The sequence below is a fragment of the Thermobia domestica genome, chromosome 4 (genome assembly GCF_964235325.1).
Source record: "Thermobia domestica chromosome 4, izTheDome1.hap1.1, whole genome shotgun sequence".
Taxonomy (NCBI): domain Eukaryota; kingdom Metazoa; phylum Arthropoda; class Insecta; order Zygentoma; family Lepismatidae; genus Thermobia; species Thermobia domestica.
This window is the reverse complement of record NC_137457.1, coordinates 293,310,830-293,330,062: the sequence shown is the minus strand read 5'-3', so window position 1 is coordinate 293,330,062 and position 19,233 is coordinate 293,310,830. Positions and strand designations below refer to the sequence as shown.

Sequence of the window (19,233 nt, the reverse complement as noted above, 5' to 3'; positions counted from 1 at the left end):
TTTAAATGTCGTAGTATGTGCTTGTAGTATTTACTGTCTTTCATTTTCTAACAATAATAACATGCATTTAGTGACATGTGTGAAATTAAAAATATAAGTTATTCATTAAATCCCAGTTTCAATATACCTTCTATGAAACAAGCCTCGTATTCATTACTATGATTAATATTATCGTTTCTATTTATTTGTTTTGCAAATTTGTTATTAAATAATCTGATCATACAATTTTCTGGACTGAATTTTAAGATGTTCATGAGCAAGGAATCAAATCTCTTCTTACACTTTCGTTGTTTAAGAGTACAAAGGGCTAGTACCTACTTGCGTTGCTCTTGTCAATTTATTTAATAAAATATGAAATACGATATACGTATTTTAACTGAAAAAGATAGTATCCTATTAGTTACATAACCTTTCGTCAAAGTGCTAGAAACAACTAGGAAAGCTAACATTGATATACAAATATTCATATCATGTCTTGACCTCCACTTTTAACGTCCAATCGCCGCCACTGGTACCAACTATATGAAGGTCAACAGCAGAGATTGGACTATGATTTCAAACGCAGAAAGAGATACTCTTCGTGGTTTTATAGAATTACAATCAGTCGAGACAACAGAATAGGATTTTCAATTTTTGATCGCATGTATGAGCTACTTTCCACATAAGATGTTTCATCTGAATGAGAAGAGAGAGAGGGAAGATTTTAAACTTTTTTCTGAAAGAACTCATTTGTAATTTTGAAGATTGTCAACTGGACTATCACTCAGTAATCTTCACTTTTAGAACGGGAGTGAGTGAAGCAAGTTGAGTGGTCCCCCAAGACTCCGCATCATTGAAAGAAAGGTTCGTTGCATTGAAGTGTAGTGTTCCTTTCAGTACCGAGCAGGGTTCGAAGTGGAAAAAAAGCAGAGGCGGTATGTTTCATTATGATTTTGACTCAACATACCGGCTATTTAAATGTCTTGACCACTGAAAAACCAGAGACGGTATATCCTCATTACTGAAAAACCAGAGGCGGTATGGCATACCACCGCATACCGTCTCACTTCGACCACTGATACCGAGCCTACCAACGACAGCTTAATGTAGATTTAAATTATATGAGAATCTACTACCCGCTCTTCACAACCGAAAGCGTGCAACCTAACCATCTAACCACAAATATTTTTCGACTACCTCACAGTCCTGGAAAATATAAACTATTTAGAATCAAAAACTAATAATAAACTAATCTGAATAACTTATTTTTACCTTTTCCTCCCTTTCAGGATACAGAAAAGAAAAACTACATTACAATATCAATAATTTGATTTTCAATATTTCTTTTCAGGCTTACAAGATTGGCGTTTTGGTACATAAACTCCAGAACCGAAGGCTGCTGCCTGAGATAAAGGAAGAGGTATTTCGTATTTTAGTTCAGATAATTTAAATATAACTTTATCAATAAGAATGTATATTACGTATTGTCGTTGAACAAAAGCTGTTGGACCATACAACTCTAATCTTTAAATTCACTTATCTATATTGAAAGGAAACGGCAGAGTCCTAGTTGAAACGAGGGTAGCGCTGAAAGACCTTAAATTATTCGTTTCAACTGGAATTTCTGTTTGTTTATTTGTTCATCGAGAACTAGAGTTTTGTTAAAAAAAAAAAGATTTATCCCTTTGTCGTCATTGTTAGGGTTACCAAGTCTAGGAGGCTTAGGTGGGCAGGTCATGTAGCCAGGATGGAAGAAAGTAGGAACAGTTTCAACGTCTCAACTGGAAGACCAACCGAAAAACGACCATTTGAAAGACGTAGGCGCAGGTGGGAGGACAATATTAATATGCACCTCGCGGAAATAAGAATACAAAATAGAAACGGGATCTAGTTGGCTCAAGATAGAAGTCAGTGGAGAGCTTTTGGGAAAGCGGCATTGAACCTCCGGGTTCCATAGGCTATAGAATTAGTTAGTTATCTTTTCCTCTAACATTTCGAAATAACCGTGTTTGTAATTTTTTTTATGTTTATATATTTTTGTTTGTAATTTTTCTATATGTACCTATAACAGCACTTCCCCCCCCCAAACACATATCCTGGCTATGCTACTGATACTATACCACATAGCAAGTAAACAGCCTGAAATAAAGACCAACTTCATTGGACTCTGGTAACAAATCCAGTTCCCATGGGAACTTGCGGACTTCGACGATTGCAGGCGTATACCAATACCAGTGTCTCTCTCTCTCTTTGTGTGTCCTAACTATGTACCATTTAGCAACAAACTGGTTTACGGGGGCTCTAAAGGTCCAAAGGTTAAAATCGGCCCAAATCAATTACTCTTATGTGTTTTCATAAAACAACATATGGCAGAACGTTTTAACAGAACCTTTAAACAAAACACGTGGGAAAAATTTAGTACTCAAAGAAATTATAAATGGATAGATATATTACAAGAATAGTTTAATGAGTGTAATAATAAAATACATAGAACAATTAGTATAAAACCTGTAGAAGTTAATAAGAAAAATTAATTCTTTTTAAGTTCGTTCTGGCAATGCTTTTGGGGTATCCTCAACTAGTTAATATCATCTTTTGTTGCAGTTTCCAAAACATCATCAATTTTATATTAATTCTCTTTGGTTCACAATCTGCATTAATTTAGTTCTGTTTTTTGTTAAGTAGAAGGTTAAAATTTTCTCTGTAAACACAGAAAAGTATCCCTAAAACAGCTTAGCGATGTTAGTGATAAAATATTTTGCACTAGGCAATATAATTATAAATGGGGTGTATTTGATTTCAGTTGCACATGTTTACAACTCAGTTGCAGTACCGGACAATTGAATTTACAGCGTGCGGATTCTTTCCTTTGGATTTCACTTTACTTTACACGGTAAGTTACTATTAATTTTTTGATGCTACCACACAGGAAAGAACAGCGGGAAACAAATTCGACATATTACCTTTGTAAATTCACTAAACCACATAGGCAAGAACAGTGGAAATATCGTCGATGCAGGTGCAAACTGGAGTCTCGAAAAGTCGTAATTTGAGTTCTGAACACCATCGGCACTCATTTAACCTCCAGGGGCACAGTGGGCCAGTGGTAGAGTGTTTACCTCTGGTGCATGGAATCCCTGGTAAGGTAAGTTTGTGGTAAACATTATGTCGTTCAGTTTACTATAGCACTCCCGTTTCATCCGACATTCTTAATCCACCAATTATTAAATCATCATTGGCTTGTCTCAATCTCTCTCTCTTATCATAAAGGAAATGATTGTGAGACGTTAAACTTAAAGTTTTCATTTTATTTTTATCTCACCTCCCATCTCAACCAGCAAGTATTCATAAAACGAAAACATAAGAGAAAAAAACATAAAATATAAAGTAACCAAAAAAGTTCTTTCGCTTTTTTGTGGAGGTATGTGTTCAATTGGCCCTCACACCGTGAGTTGAATGCGAATGGAGATAAGGCGAACGTCAGTTGTTGGTGTGGGTATATCTAACATACTAACTGGTTGTGATAGTTCAGTTACACCGTTAACTTGCGTAAGGACAGAGTTAACATGAGACCTCCACAGAGGGTCATAAGGGCGTGTATGCTGTACGAGTTCAAACTGGAGTCAAAACGCCGCTGCAGCGGAACGGAAGATACGCCAGACCTTTGATGAAGGTGTCGTGACTACGCGGACAGTGTAGCGGTGGTTTGACAAGTTTAAGGATGGTGACGAAACACTCCAAGACGCATCATGTGCCGTAAGACAAACACATGTGCAAAATTAAGATCTTCAGGCAGTAATTGATGCGAACAGTGGCCAGACATGTGAGAAACTGTGACTACAATTCACTGTGAGTGGAGAAACCATTAGGCAGCACCTCCATCAACTTGGGAAGCACTACAAGTTGGGTCGATGGGTCCCACATGATTTGACTCCGGACCAGAAGTCAACTCGAGCAGACACCTGTGTTTCTTTGCTGTCTCGTCTGAGGAAGGAGCCATGTCTGGACAGAGTGTTGACATGTAATGAGAAGTGCGTCTTGTATGGAGCTTCACGGTGCGGTCAGCATTGGTTAACATCCCATGAACCAGTTCGAAACCAACCGAAACCAGCACTGATCCAGAAGAAGGTCCTCCTGTGTGTTTTGTGGACTGCCCGTGGCTGTATTGCTGATGTGCAGCTGTCAACAGAATATAATTTAATGGCCGAGAAAGAGATAACTTCCATGTAGTTGATGTGCCATTATGGAGCTCGCAGTTATGTGACTGACAGTTCTTTTTTAAACGAATTTGAAACTGTATCACCTATTGACGTTGGTCCCTTCTTGCCTATTTCACAATGTTCTCTATTGTAGTTGAATACGGTCGACCATCGCCTCTCCATCGCAAGTATTGTTTTGTTCGGAATACTTATCACTAAACTTCGGATTTTTGCATATTTGCATGTTTTTTTCCTGATGTGATATTGATATGCTCTTTAAACAGAAATTCGTTGCAGCTGTTTTGGAGTAAAATAGTAGAGTTTTATAGTGCATATATTTGCATATTTCGGAGGTTAGTGCATGTTTGTGTCGTTATTGCATATAAATGCATATTTAAAGAAACGACCAAATTGATAATTTTTAATGTACAATAACTTTCATTATAAATGGAATTCCAAGTTTCTAATGTAAGTAGACTCAAGACCTTGAAATGGTTCATTGTTGTCAGTTTCGAATATCTTCCAAGATCAAAAGTAGAATAACTAAGGGGTGAGTGATTCATCCTCCCGGCAAGATGCATGATTAACACTTTTTTTAATATATAGAAGATATAAATAACGGTGTCAAATCACCTACAACAAAATTTCCACGTCATCCATCTCGGAAGTTAAAGTTGCTACCGTTGTGTGTGTGTGGATTTGAAATTGTGTGGTCCTATGGGAGGACAAAAATACCGAAAGAAAAATCTTCTAGAAGTTATCACCTGACACAGGGTCCATTTAGTTGTAGTGCGACATCTTCAAATTGAATTTTAACTAGCTTAGAATTTTGTCCAACCTAGAACAAATTTTGTGCGATTCAAACTGACAAAGGGAGAACATTTCAAAATTTGGGCCACTTTGATCACCTGTAGTGCGACATCTTCAAATCTGAAATTTAACTACCTCAGAAAATTTTGTTCATTTTTGACCACCCAAGATTTTAATTCAAGTAAACGAGGGAGGGCAATTTAAAAATTTGGCCACTTTGATGACCTGTAATGCAACATCTTCATATTCGAAATTTAACTAGCTCACAATTTTGTCCAATTTTCGTTCATTTTTGTCCACTCAAGAAAAAAATTTGGAAATTCAAATAAACGAGTAAGGGCCATTCAAAAATTTGGCCACTTTGATGACCTGTAGTACGACATCTTCAAATCTGAAATTTAACTACCTCAGAATTTTGTCTATTGTTGTCCACCCAAGAAAACTTTTTGTACCATTCAAATAAACGAGGGAGGCCTACTTCAAGATTTGGCCATTTCAATCACCTGTAGTTCGACATGTTCAAAATCTCAATTTTAAACAGTTCATAATTTTGTGATTTTAGTTCCTTTTTGTACCACCAAGAAAAAATGTGTAAAATTGAAATAAACGACGGAGGGCCATTTGAAATTTTGGCCACATCGATCAGTGTGACATGCTCAAATTAGCGTTTTAACAAGCTTAGAATTTTGTCCAATCCTTGTACCACAAACAAAACATTTTGTACTATCCAAATAAACGAGGAAGATCATTTCAAAATTTGGCTACTTCGACCATCTGTAGTGTATTTTCAAATTAAAATTTTAATTAGCTTAGGATTTTGTCAATTTTTGTACATTTTTGTACCACGAAGAAAAAAATTTTGAACGCTCAAATTAAGAAAGGAGGGTCATTTCAAAATTTTTTGGCTACTTGGTTCACCAGTAGTGTAACATCTTTAAATTCTAATTCTAACTAGCTTAGAATTTTCACTGTTTTTTTTTTAGTTTTGTACCATCAAGCTAGTTAAAATTCAAATTTGAAATGTCTCACTACAGGTGAACGAACTGGTCAAATTTTTAAATGTCCGTCCCTGATTTATTTGAATGGTACAAAAATTTTTCCTGGTGGTAAAAATGTTCAAATATTCAACAAAATTCTACGCTAATTAAAATTCGAGTTTAAAGATGTCTCACTACAGGTGATCGAAGTGGCCAAATTTTGAAATGAACCTCCCTCCTTCATTTGGATGATATATATCTTTTTGTTGGTGGTTCAAGAAAATTAAAAATTGGACAAAATTCTAAGCTTGTTAAAATTCGAATTTGAAGATGTCGCACTACAGTTGACCGATGTGGCCAAAATTTCAAATGACCCTCTCTCGTTTATTTCAATTGTAGAAACTTTTCTTCGTGGTTCACCAATGTACAAAAACCGGACAAAATTCTGAGCTAGTTAAAATTTGAATTTGGAGATTCGTACGACAGGTGATCGAAGTGGCCCAAATTTTGAAATGGCCTTCCGTCGTTTATTTAAATGGTACAACATTTTTTTAAATAGGCAAAATTCTGAGCTAGTTAAAATTGAAATTTGAACGTGTAGAACTACAACTAATGAACCCTCTGAAACAATGGATTGAGGTCGACAGACGTTAACAATTTAAGGAAAAAAATATATTTTGCAAAGTGTGTGCTAAACAAGTAATATTTTCAAACTAAGTATGCTTGTTTTCAGAAGAGGACATTTCCATTTTGTTCGACAGCAAAAGCTTACACTTCAGCAGAGCCCTATTTTTTGGCCTTCTTATATAGCAGTTTCAAGTCTGGTAAGGAGTTCTACAAGTATGAAACAACCCAGTTGTGTCTTTTTGTTTGTTTGTTTGTATACTCGACAGAGATCATCACAAAGAAACTCTTTAAAAATGTGTTTCGGGAAGGAATGAACAACCCTTTTAAAAATATGCTCTACAATTAATTAAAATATTTGCTTTACAAAGTCTAAAACTTGTCCCAGCAGTTACTTTTTGAGATAAGTTTCCGAGTTTTCCTTTAAGGAGCTTGAGATTATTTAAATACAAGCTTGTGTTGCTTTGATATGCACCTGTCTCTCGAAACGTAACTTTCCTACTAAGTCTTCTGTTATGTTTTCGATAACTTTACCTTCTTCCCATTCATGCTTCATGTCTCGCACAAATCAGTTTATTTCATTTAAAGTATCAATATTATACATTGTAAATTCTTACTGTTTTAAACGGACAATATTACGCTAGAAGAAAATATTCCAGGATTAACACATAATTGGATACAAAAAGTAATTTGAAGTGGATTTATTTTATTTTTTTTAACAAGAACATAAGATTTTGAATATAGGCTTTTAATACAGTAAAAAGGCCCCTTACTAAATGGAAATATTTCACGGTCCCATGAATTTAAAGTTTTTTTTAAAAAAAGAGTGTTAAATTCTCTTGATTAGTCGGAACCTGTATTGCGAACAACGGATGTTAAAATATGCTTTTTAACGGAAATTTTCAAGTTCCGGAATATAGCTTTTAAAAAAATTTTAGACATTCTGTGAGAGGTTAGGTATATGAACTACGTTGTCTGTAAAGGTCTTCGTTTACTTGTTACCCTACACATTTAACCTATAGTTTACCGCCATATAAGGCCCTAAATACCGTGCAACTTTTTGAATTAAGTGCAATTTATATAGTAATTTCCAAACCAATAACTATTTCTCTAGCTGGTCTAGACATGGAACAAAGAGCATAATATATACAATAGATCAAAGGGAGTCAAAAGTAGAGGGAAGAGCGCTGAAAATGGCATAGTATTTACTTTTTGTCTTGGTCTTGGAAAATGTATGTAGGCTTTTTTTGTTCAATGTAGTTTTTTTGGTTTTGTTTTTTTAATGTAGGTTTAAACATTAAAAGCGAACTGGCGTTTATCAATACTCATTTCAGTTCAATTTCAAAGATCATAACGAGATGAGAAGACCGATGATTAGGACTTTGTAGTGCATTTGAGCTGTTTGATTCAGTAATGAAACAGGCTCCGTCAAGACCAGGGACGTACGCAGGAATTTATTTCAAGAGGGGTCCAAAGCTTTTCGGGCGGTCCAAACACAATTTCAGGCTAAATTATATTAAAAATTGTAAAATTGCCCCTAAAATTAGACTAAATTTACAAAAAAGTTCGGATTTCGGGGGGAGTCTGGACCCCCAGGACCCACTCCTTGCGTACATCCCTGGCCAAGACCAATCGGACAAACATTTTTTTTTTTCAAAAAGCAGTCAATAGACGCATAAAATTCTTGTCTAATGCAAATGAAGTGTTTCTGGGAACAACGACGCACGAATTACAGATTTATCAGCAACTAACATTGCTTCTTTGAAGTGCTGTTCCTTAACTATCTGTGACACGGAAGGAACATTTTCGATGTACAGTAATGTTTTGACTGACAAATGCAAGCTTTTGCCTGAAAATACCGAAAACTATATAGTTGTCTATTGTAGTATGAATGCATCATAATTGTACACCAAGTAGGCCTATATGTAGTTCAAGTAATACAACTTTTTTCTCTAAAGATAATAAAATTTCTCGTTCAACTTTAGCTTTTGATTGGTGCATATTTATCCTTTTTAGTGCATATTTGCATGTTTTCAGTGCATATTTTCATGATTTTTAGCGCATATTTGCATGCATATTTTGCCGTTTTTTAGTGCATATCGATCCGAAGTCTCACGCACGTGAAACAGTGCTCTGGACAATCTTAAATTCCTGGGCCACACTCCTCACAGTTTGTGCTTCTTCCAGTTCTCAGATAACTCTTCCCTGTGTGAAGTCACCTAAATGTTTTCTGAGTAGCTCCACTACAACACACCTTACAAACATATCTCTGACTGACACACTGTTTCGTAACTTTTGTTCAACCTCTATTTGTTGGTAAAACAGATCCTCTTAGCGATACAGTCACGCTGAACGATGTTTCACTACCTGTATGCATGTGAAAGAGAGACATCTGGCAACAAGGTGCAAGGTTCTCGTTTACTTCCATCCACTAAGCAATAGTTGATGTTTAATTACATATAAGCAAACAAGGCTAATACTCACTTCAAAAAATAACAGTATTCTCTACATGTAAGAAGTAACGCTTTTAGAAGAACCTTCTTCCATCATCAGGTGGCTTAAAATTCATAAAGGATTAAAACACGAAGGTAAAAAAAAAAATGGTTAAAAGGATTAAGATATACAATGTACAGTGAGTGCCCATTTCAATGTCTTTAATCTTTGACAAGATTTGTGTTTTGCATATCTTAATCCTTTTAACATTTTGTTTTCTTTTCCACATTCTCTTTCGTGTTTTAAATCCTTTTTGAATTTTAAGCTAGCAGATGATGGAAGTTCTTCCGAAAGCGCTACTCCTTACCAGGGTTGTTTTGTCTAAAGCAAAATGTTTAAAACAAATGATTAAAACTTGTTTTAAACAACTGATTTTGTTTAAAACAAATTTTGTATACGTTTTAAACATTTTCTTTTAAACACATGTATTTTCAAGACTTGTTTTAAACATATGTTTATTTTTATTTAATTTTATTTTTGAAACAAATTTTTTAAAAGAAATAAAATTGTGAAAAAGTGCTCCCCATTCAGAAGACTACCTTCTTTCCATGTGAATGTTTAGATTTCTCTTGGCTACAGCAGGCCAATGTGGTGATCTACAATTTATTTTGTCCCTTTTTTCTCCTTATTTTTAAGTATATTGTATTGTTTAAATGCTTCTCAGTAAACTTGCGAGAAAGTGTCGTATTCGAAGGTTGGACTACTTGTAGAACTGGTATTAAAAAATAAATAAAATAATTATCATGGAAACAAATTTTTGTGTTGTACTTAGAAAACAATATTTGCTAAATTTCGGTTCTAAAATTAAAATATCGCAGGCATTCCTTGATACAATACATGTTGGTTCTCGGCCTCCGTACAACTTGCAATCGTTTAACAGGAGTTTTACCTGAAGAAAAAAGGGCATCACTTGGAGCAAATTTATAAAGTAACTCAAACTCCATCAGATAAGAAAACGACTATACGAGCTCGTTGCAAAAGGTGTAAGAATGAAATGTTGGTTTAGGTAAAGAATGAAGAATTATTATGAAAAATGCAATGCTGTGAAAAACTAGAAACCCAAACAAATGGTAAAAGTGTTGATCAGAAAAGTGCTTCTGATGATTCGAACGTCAGTGATGTGGTTGACATGCAACTGGGAACTTCAGTTAAGAATTAATATCAACAATATGTTTTTCATTATATTATTTCGTCTCTCTTCCCCACCTTAGTTCTAAATTTTCTTCAAAACTTTACACCTTGGCATAGCTTGTATGAAGGGACGAGGCGAGAAAGCTCAAGTATGGCAGTCCTCCGCGTAACTATTAAAGCGTCATACTTATTGTAACATAAGTGCCGAACATCAGTGTCTGGGCCAATTTGATTTTAATTTGTTCGTCTGTCTGTATGTATGCACTATGCTGAGTTCGCAATTTTCGGACTTTTAACATTAAATTTTAAGGGAAGAGGCAAGAGACGTCAGAATTTTTTGTATAGATTTTGACTGCGATCCGACGTAAAATTTCAAAATTAGTGGTTCGGATCCCACTTTAAACAAAAAGCCCTGCCACATATAGTCTTGTTACTGATACAAGACTGTAATCAATCAAACTGGACAAGCTAATTTTATGCGTTTCGAACAAACTTGGGTTGCAGGGAAAATTTGGCTCCTATTTTTAGATATGGAGCATTCAAAGCACAAGGGATCCAAGTCCATTTTCAGAAAGGTTCACTTTTGTTCAGCAAACGTAGTATCTTTGTAGCCAAGGGTACGTGATAAATTAAACAAAAACTACGTGAAAGCGTGTGGACTAGAGTTTCATAGGACAACCGGTAGACAAGGGCATTAATTGTGGTTGAGGATGGTTAATTTCCCCCTCATTGCTCATAAATATAGGATATTAACAGTGGCGTAGCAGCTGCCCCCGCAACCCCCGCAGTGCGGGGGGGGCCCCGAGGTATAGGGGGCCCCGAAGTCTTGCGATGAATAAAGATTTAAAGAAGTAGAACCTCAACCTTACTTCTATGGGCTTTATAACTAGGGCCCCTTCTCTATACTTTGCGGGGGGGCCCGCAAAAGTGTGCTACGCCACTGGATATTAACATGGTATTGTGTACGCTACAGCGTGGGAATGCTTAACAAGCGAAGCTCCGAATGCTATAGTTAATTATGCATAATTATATTAAATAAATGCAGGGTATTCCAAAAGAATACACCGACGGAAAACGTAATATTTTCACAACTACGAATCCGAGATGAAAGAAAGAAAAACTACATGACAAGATGCAATCTAGAATTTTATATGATTACCGCTAGATAAGGGCGTTCGTTTAGAGGTCATCCGCCCCCTACCTTGAATTTCAGATTTTGGAGGCAGTAATACAGATTTAGAAACCTTTTGCTGAGCAAAGTCAAACATAAAAAAAATTGAAGTCCTTACACCGAATGAATACGGATTTTGATCAGTTATAATCGATTTCCATTGGCCGTAAGGAGCTGTAGGCCTATATTGCTCTCTTGTATATTTTTTGGTCCAAGGATATATCAAAGGTGGCTCTACTTTCGAGTTTCGGGCCCGCTTAAAACTCTGGAAATTAGACCTAAGCAATTCTCCAATTTTAATTATCTGTATGTTCTTTGCTTATCAAAAAAATTTAAAACTGCCTTACTGCACCCAAAATCTAAAATTCAGGGTGGAGATGTGGCGGTTGCCCTCCTGTTCCACTGGCGCCTGTGTCTAGCGGCTGTCATATGAAACTACCCCATGGTTTTGATTATTATTATTATTATTATTATTATTATTATTATTATTATTATTATTATTATTATTATTATTATTATTATTATTTTTAACTCTTGACTGCGAAGATATTACGTTTTGAAACAGAATTCATTTGCTGAGCTAAACTGAACTTTATTGAAAATCGATTTGGATCTATTGTGCTCTGAATGCTCCAAATATTTCTTTTCTTCAATAAATTATTGACTCAAAAAACAACCAATTACATAGGCTTGCAGAAAATATTCTTAAGTTAGCACAATATGAAGTGTGATTCAAACATTACTTTTCGAAAATTTATTATTTTAGGGACGTAAAACTCAAAGATTTCATTTCATTCATTTTTTTATTATTTTAAAATAATTTTATTAGCATCAGTGTTCTGAAATGGTAATCAAATTTTGCAACAAAATCTCACCCGCTTCCACAAAACGTAAGCTTACCCCTAAAGGCATGACTTTCAGAAGCGGTAACTCCGAAATGACTTGCTTTAGGGCTGAAATAACCGCACAACCGTACTTCTGGTAAAATTCTAGTCTTAAAACATGTAACTTGATTCCCTTTGCATTTAAAATTTCGAATACCAATCAAAGATGTCCGCCATGATGCTTGATAACACCATCTGATATGTCAGACTACTTCCAAGTTTCATCTTTCTCCCTCAACCGCTTCTCAACACACAAGGATGGGGAGCTATATTGATAGACTGTATGAAATATCCATAGTAGGTAGATTTAAAATCTATCTAAAAAGCTTATTACAACCAAGAAAGTACTTATGAGAGTCACTGGCAAAAGGGTGTAATAAAAGGGGGTCATGATATGAAATAAGTTGTGAATTACTAATATATACTAAAATTTTCTGTACCCAACACAGTGAAATCTTAACCAGGATAAAATAAATGAAAAGATCGGTTACAAGAGCAAAATAGTCTTAATAAATATGTTTTGAGTTTGAGTTTTACGTCCCACGATTATGCCGGTTAGGCTAAAGGAGAATAAATACGTTATTGCACAGTTTAAAATCAGGGGCGTCATTTCAGACTTCGCTTGAGGGGGGCAAGAGCATCGCCGACATAAGAAGACTTTCACGTTTTGTACTAGTATATTAGTAGTCAATCGATTAAAGTATATGTATTACTCAAACTCTTGGGGGGGGGGGGCAATTGCCCCCTCCTGCCCTCCCTAAATGACGCCCCTGTTTAAAATCATGTTTTAAACTGTTCAAAATGTTTAAAACATGTTTTTTTCTGTGTGTGTTTTAAAACATGTTTAAAACATTTTGAACACCTTTTTCATGTTTAAACACATGTTTTGTTCTTTTTGAAAAAACGGTATTTTTTCCAACCCTGCTCCTTGCATGTAGAAACCTCTGCTATTTTTGCGGTGAGTATTAGTCTTTTTTGCTTGTTTCTCATTAAATATCATCACCGCTTGTGGTATGTAATATTTGATGTAATTATATCTATCTATCTATATATCTCTACGTTTTGCACATCACTGTATGTTTCTTGTTTCAAAGAATAATGCAACTAGACTTGTCTGTTAATAAATAATAAATTTTGAAAAAGAGTCACGAACTTGAAAGTTAATATTCCAAGTTGATAGTTTTCTGAAAGTGTGGAAACACCCTAATAAATGGTAAACGCTGCAAAATATAATCAAAGTTAAACTTCAGATGGGAGTAGAGATGGATAAAATGTTCGAGGACATATCACAATAATGTCGACCATTATCTTACATTTTACGGAATTGTCTTAAATGAAAACAATACCATTTGATACGTCATTTTAATAGCAATTTTTTGTTGAAATTGAATGTGATTATTATTTTCTGCTCTAGCTCTCTTATGAAGCCATTATTGTTTCTTTCTTTGTGTCATTTCAGGTGACTTACTTGCAAAGGACTTCACACAAGCAGAACGAATTGAGATCGTACTATCTCCGAAAAACAGAGCATCAGGGTATTTGCAGACGATTTTAACCGCCGTCATCCTGGAAAAAACTCCCATTAGGAATGGTATTGTGTTCAAGATGTTGAAGAAATTCCAAGAAACCTAATATGTGGAGATCGACCCAAATTTGTAGTGCACGTGAGGCGATAGACGAGACAGCAACTGTTAAAGAGTTGGCTTGATCCAGCAAAAGTCAAGAGAGAAACACTCATAGTGTAGCCTTGAAAATGGTGTTAGTCGCATGCAATCATGCGCATTCTACCAGCGAATACGCTCTACCATTTAAACTGCAACTTCAACAACACTTTACAGACGATCAAGATCGTTGTCTGGAATTTGCTCAGTCGGCTATAGAACAGCTACAACAAAATCCAACATTCGTCTCTGACATAACGTTGACTGATCAGGTAACTTTTACGTGCCAGATGAAGTTATGAATCAGAACTGGTTGGATAGTAAACAGCATTGGTTTGACGGATTCACAGGTGTTACCGGGAAAGTGTCAGGTACCGTGTGAGAGACTTACGCTGTCAGTCCATTCTTTATTGACGGAACACTAACGGCGATGGACTCTTGGCACATCTTTGAAGATGGCATCTTTCCACCATTGGTGTTGTAAGATCGGCCATTCCATAAGTTTTTCAGACGCAATAATGCCTCACCCCATTACGTTACCTGCGACCGTGAGTAACTCAGTTAGCAGTTTCCTAATGCTTGGATGCTATTAAAATGTCACATCAAACCCAATTCTTTAAAATTTTCACAGTTGCATAAATTCAAGACAGTAGACGACAATGTGATGTATCCTGGAGTTTTTTTGCCTATCCTTATACCTCACATTATTACTTTGGTTATATCTTACAGCGTATACTATTTATAAGAGTTTTTTCACCATTTCGGATATATATATATATATATATATATATATATATATATATATATATATATATATATATATATATATATATATATATATATATATATATATATATATATATATATGTGTGTGTGTGTGTGTGTGTGTATGTGTGTGTGTGTGTGTGTGTGTTTGTTCGTTTGTATATATGTGGAAATGCCTACACCCAGAACTAAGCCATCCCTCAAGATTTGTTTTGTTCGGTCCCTGTAATATTTCAAATATTACATGTATAATTATTTCTACTGCTGTAGCATTTTCTAAACATATGGATCTTATTATCTTACGTAGAAGTCCAGGTGGCATTCAAATTGTTTCAGTTATGCTGTCCACATTCAGGGATGTAGCCATCAGATTTATCTAGGAGGTGTCCATCGTTTCTAGGGTGGGGGCAGCTACAATGTACTAAGCCAAAAATATAGTGATGCACCTAGTGATTTTGAAGCTGAAAAAAAAAACAGAAAATTATGGTTTCCGTCCGGAAAACTACAAACTGTTTTTTATCTTTTTTTTTTTTTTTTTTTGCTTTTTCTCCATAAATATTTTGCACCAGGTTTTTATTATACTTAACCAAAAACTACAGAAGAAGAAGCTGTGCATTTGGTCATTCCTAACGCGGGAGAGATACCATACTATTTTTTGATCGGTAAGGATCGGTGAATAATTTACCGTAAATTAACTAACTAACTCTATGGCATATGGAACCGGAGGTTCAATGCCGCGTTCACAAAAGCTCTCCACTGACTTCTATCCTTAGCCAATTGGATCCAATTTCTACTTTGTATTCCTATTTCTGCGAGATCCATCTTAATATTGTCCTTCCATCTGCTCCTAGGTCTTCCTAATGGTCGTTTCCCGATTGGTCTTCCAGTCAAGACTTTGAAAGCGTTTCTATTTTCTTCCATTCTAGCTACATGACCTGCCCACCTAAGCCTCCTAGACTTGACGAGCCTAACAATGTTGGGTAAACCGTATAAATTATGTAGTTTCTCGTTATGAAGTTTCCGCCATTCCCCATTCCCGTTCCTCTTGGGTCCGAATATTCGTCTAAGGATCTTGTTCTCAAATACTTTCAGTCTATGTTCTTCCCTCGGAGTAAGCGACCATGTTTCGCAACCATACAGAACAACAGGTATAATTATCGTTTTGTATATTTTAAGTTCCAAATACCTCGACAGAATTCGCGACGACAAGAGATTTTGAACCGAATAGTAACACGAATTCCCTGCTTTGAGTCGACATTTAATTTCTTCGTGAATATGATTTTCGTCTGTTAATATTGAACCTAGCGTATGCACTTTATCAAAAGTATTATTTAATATTTTAACGCATCCACAATTTGCCGTATTACGGTCCCGACGCACTTCCATGTATTTAGTTTTCCCTGCATTTACTTCTAAACCGATGTCCCTGCAAGCGTTTAATAAGATCTCTGCATTTGTTTCTATTGTTCTCCTATCATCCCCTATTAAATTTACATCATCAGCATATGCCATAACCTGGTGAATGCCGTTCAACTCTAGGCCTTGGTTGCTATCTTTGATTTTCCTTATAGCGTATTCCAGAACAAAGTTAAATAATAATGGCGACAACGCATCTCCTTGTTTCAGGCCATTTTCGACGAAAAAGCTCGTAGACAGAAATTTTCCTACCCGGACTTAACTTTGGGATTCATTTAAACATATCTTAATTAATCTAATTAGCTTTCTCGGTATTCCAGGTTCTGTAAGAACGATGTATAATGTTTCTCTCCTAACCGAGTCGTACGCCTTTCTAAAATCAATAAATAGTTGATGTACTGAGGTATTGTATTCCCATTTTTTTTTCGAGTATTTGGCGAATGGTAAATATTTGGTCGATAGTTGATCGATTTTGTCTAAATCGGGAGTGATAATCTCCAATAATTTCATCTGCATAGGGGGTCAATCTTGCTAATAGAATATTTGAAAGGATTTTATATGATGTTGACAGAAGAGAAATGCCTCGATAATTATTACAGTCAGATTTGTCGCCTTTCTTATGAATTGGAACAATGATTGATTCTTTCCACTTCTTCTAACAATTCTTCCCTGTTCCAGATAAGGAGAATGAGTTTGTGTATCTTGTTCCACAATTTTTCGCCACCAGCTAAAATTAACGCAGTAGGAATTTCATCTACACCCGGAGATTTGTGTTTCTTTAATTTCTTTATAGCGGTTTCTACCTCTATTCGATTGGGTTCTGGAATACACGGTTCTGCGGTGTGTATCTCCCTTTCTCCATGCACATTAGTTTTTGGCTGCGTGTTCAGCAAATCGTCAAAGAAATCTTTCCATCTATTTAAGATGCTATCCGTATCAGTGAGAACTGTACCGTCAGATTTCTTTAATATATAAGCACGAGGTTCATAGCCTTTCTTAAATTCGCTGATCCGCTTCTACAGGTCCGCAATATTTTTATTTTTACTATTATCTTCAAGATCCTTAATTTTAACTTTCAAAAAATCGCGTTTCTTTGTTCTAAAAGTTTTGGAAGTTTCCCGCCTGATATCTGCGAAATTTTGTGTAGTTATTTCATTCGGATTTGTAGCCAGCGTAATTTTGCCTGTTTTCTCTTCTCTGCTAGTTTAATGCATTCCTGGTCGAACCATGGTTTGTTCCTACGTATTTCCGCGTGTCCCAATTTTTCTTTTGCTGAAATTTTAATGCTATCTCTAATTTCAATCCAAGTATCCTGAACACTAGTGCACTCCGAATCTTCTAAAACCTTGAATCTATTTGAAACTTCAATCTGGTATTCCTCTCTTACCTGGCTCTCTTCTAATTTCTTTAAATTAAATCTCTCCGTTTTCGGACAATGAATATTACCTTTATTCAACGATAATCTCTCTCGTATTATCGCTGCTACCAGGTAGTGATCAGTGTCACAATCAGCCCCTCTAAACAACCGGACATCAATTATGCTAGATTGTCTTCTTCTATCTACTAAAACGTGATCAATTTGATTATGTGTTTTTCCGTCTAGTGATGTCCAAGTGTATTTATGAACTTCGCGATGTGGGAATTTTGTACTCTTCACGATTAGGTTTTTGGACATTGCAAAGTACACTAGTCTAGCACCGTTGTCATTACTTTCCTTATGCAGACTTTCGTTCCCTATAATCGGTTTGAAAATATCCTCTCGTCCTACCTTAGCATTGAAATTCCCTAATATAATTTTCATATGGTATCGCGTGAGTTGGTGAAATATCCGTTCCACTTCTTCGTGAAAACTGTCTTTTATATCGTCAACCTTATCTTCAGTTGGGGCATGTACATTTAAAACAATAATATCACACCACCGTCCCTATTATTAATTACGTAACCGTGAAGAGAACGGGGGTTGTAATAACTCGCGTTCCTTTCTGTGTTAGGAACTTCGAGTTATAGAAAATTATGTTGAAATAATACATTTCCTTCCTAGAACTTATAGTTTAATTTTTATTCTTACTTAAGCAAAGGAATCACCAAAAATGTCTGGGAGGTACGCGTAATTCACTTCGAACGAAATTGTTTCTTTGGTATTCTGCGACGTCCGTATCTGAGTTGAGTTGAGTTGATTTTGAGTTTAACGTCCCGTTATTGTTGATATAATTTTTACAATGTTATATTATTTTACCCACTTTGTTTGAAATAATTCTATATTTATATTACTTTCCAGGTTGCTGGTGCCGTAACAACGTACTTGGTTATTCTGATCCAGTTTCAAGTCACAAGCAACAACAATGGACGAGTATGTTTCTGCGATGTATCATCTGCGCAAATTGACTCTTTAGTCACGGATGCCAATGATTCAACAACGATTTCCATATATTAAATATATCACTAGTCGCAGTGTTGTTGATAAATTTGTAGTATGCTCACCTGTGAGTTATGAAAACGCAATAGAATACTGAGGTTAGCGAATCAGGAGTTGGAATGGAGATATCATCAAGCTAGTATGAGAAGTTTATGCATCAAAAAGTCTCGCGGCTAATAACAGTGAATATCTATAAAATGAAAGAGTAGATGATAGTTTTAGATCTGTTGTGTATCCATAAAAGTTATTTCAATAAATAACCAGACTTCTTTCGTTTAACACTCTTGATTTTATGAGCTTTTTTCATTATAAACGTGTATAATAAATTTCTACAATTTTAATCGCTTCTTATTTCAAATTCTTTATAAACATATCTGCTACATCCTCTTTTATATATATATATATTTTTTTTTTCAAGTTTGCTTTTATATGAGCCTACACAGCTTTTTACGAAATGAGTAAAACAATTAGGTTTATGCATTTGACACGTCAGAATAAGACCTTTCTGGATCAGGTTGCCACGTACTGATTTGTTTTAGTACTGATTCAAAGTCTACAATTATTGTAAAAGGTATTCTTACAGTGTTTCTGATTAATAAATTCAAGTATTTTATTCCATTTTTTGGTACTGTTATTTTACCAACAGCATATCATCCTCAACATTTTTTTGTGTTCTTTTAACAATTCTTCTGATTCCATATGCTTAG

General features: G+C 35.4%; 1 protein-coding gene across 1 annotated transcript; it reads left to right on the top strand.

The window, feature by feature from the left end:
• Positions 1-1,288: 1,288 nt before the first annotated feature.
• On the top strand, positions 1,289-18,898 carry LOC145684185 (putative gustatory receptor 2a). The gene is made up of 3 exons (XM_081756200.1): positions 1,289-1,399; positions 2,783-2,872; positions 18,389-18,898. The coding sequence occupies exons 2-3, from the start codon at positions 2,789-2,791 to the stop codon at positions 18,542-18,544; spliced, it is 240 nt and encodes a 79-aa protein (XP_081612326.1). The 5' UTR covers positions 1,289-1,399; positions 2,783-2,788; the 3' UTR covers positions 18,545-18,898.
• The last annotated feature ends 335 nt before the right edge of the window (positions 18,899-19,233 follow it).

Coding starts and splice junctions, on each gene's coding strand:
- LOC145684185 (XM_081756200.1), top strand. CDS start 2,789: ATGTTTACAACTCAGTTGCAGTACCGGACAATTGAATTTACAGCGTGC. Junction 2,873..18,388: donor ATTTCACTTTACTTTACACG/GTAAGTTACTAT, acceptor ATTACTTTCCAG/GTTGCTGGTGCCGTAACAAC.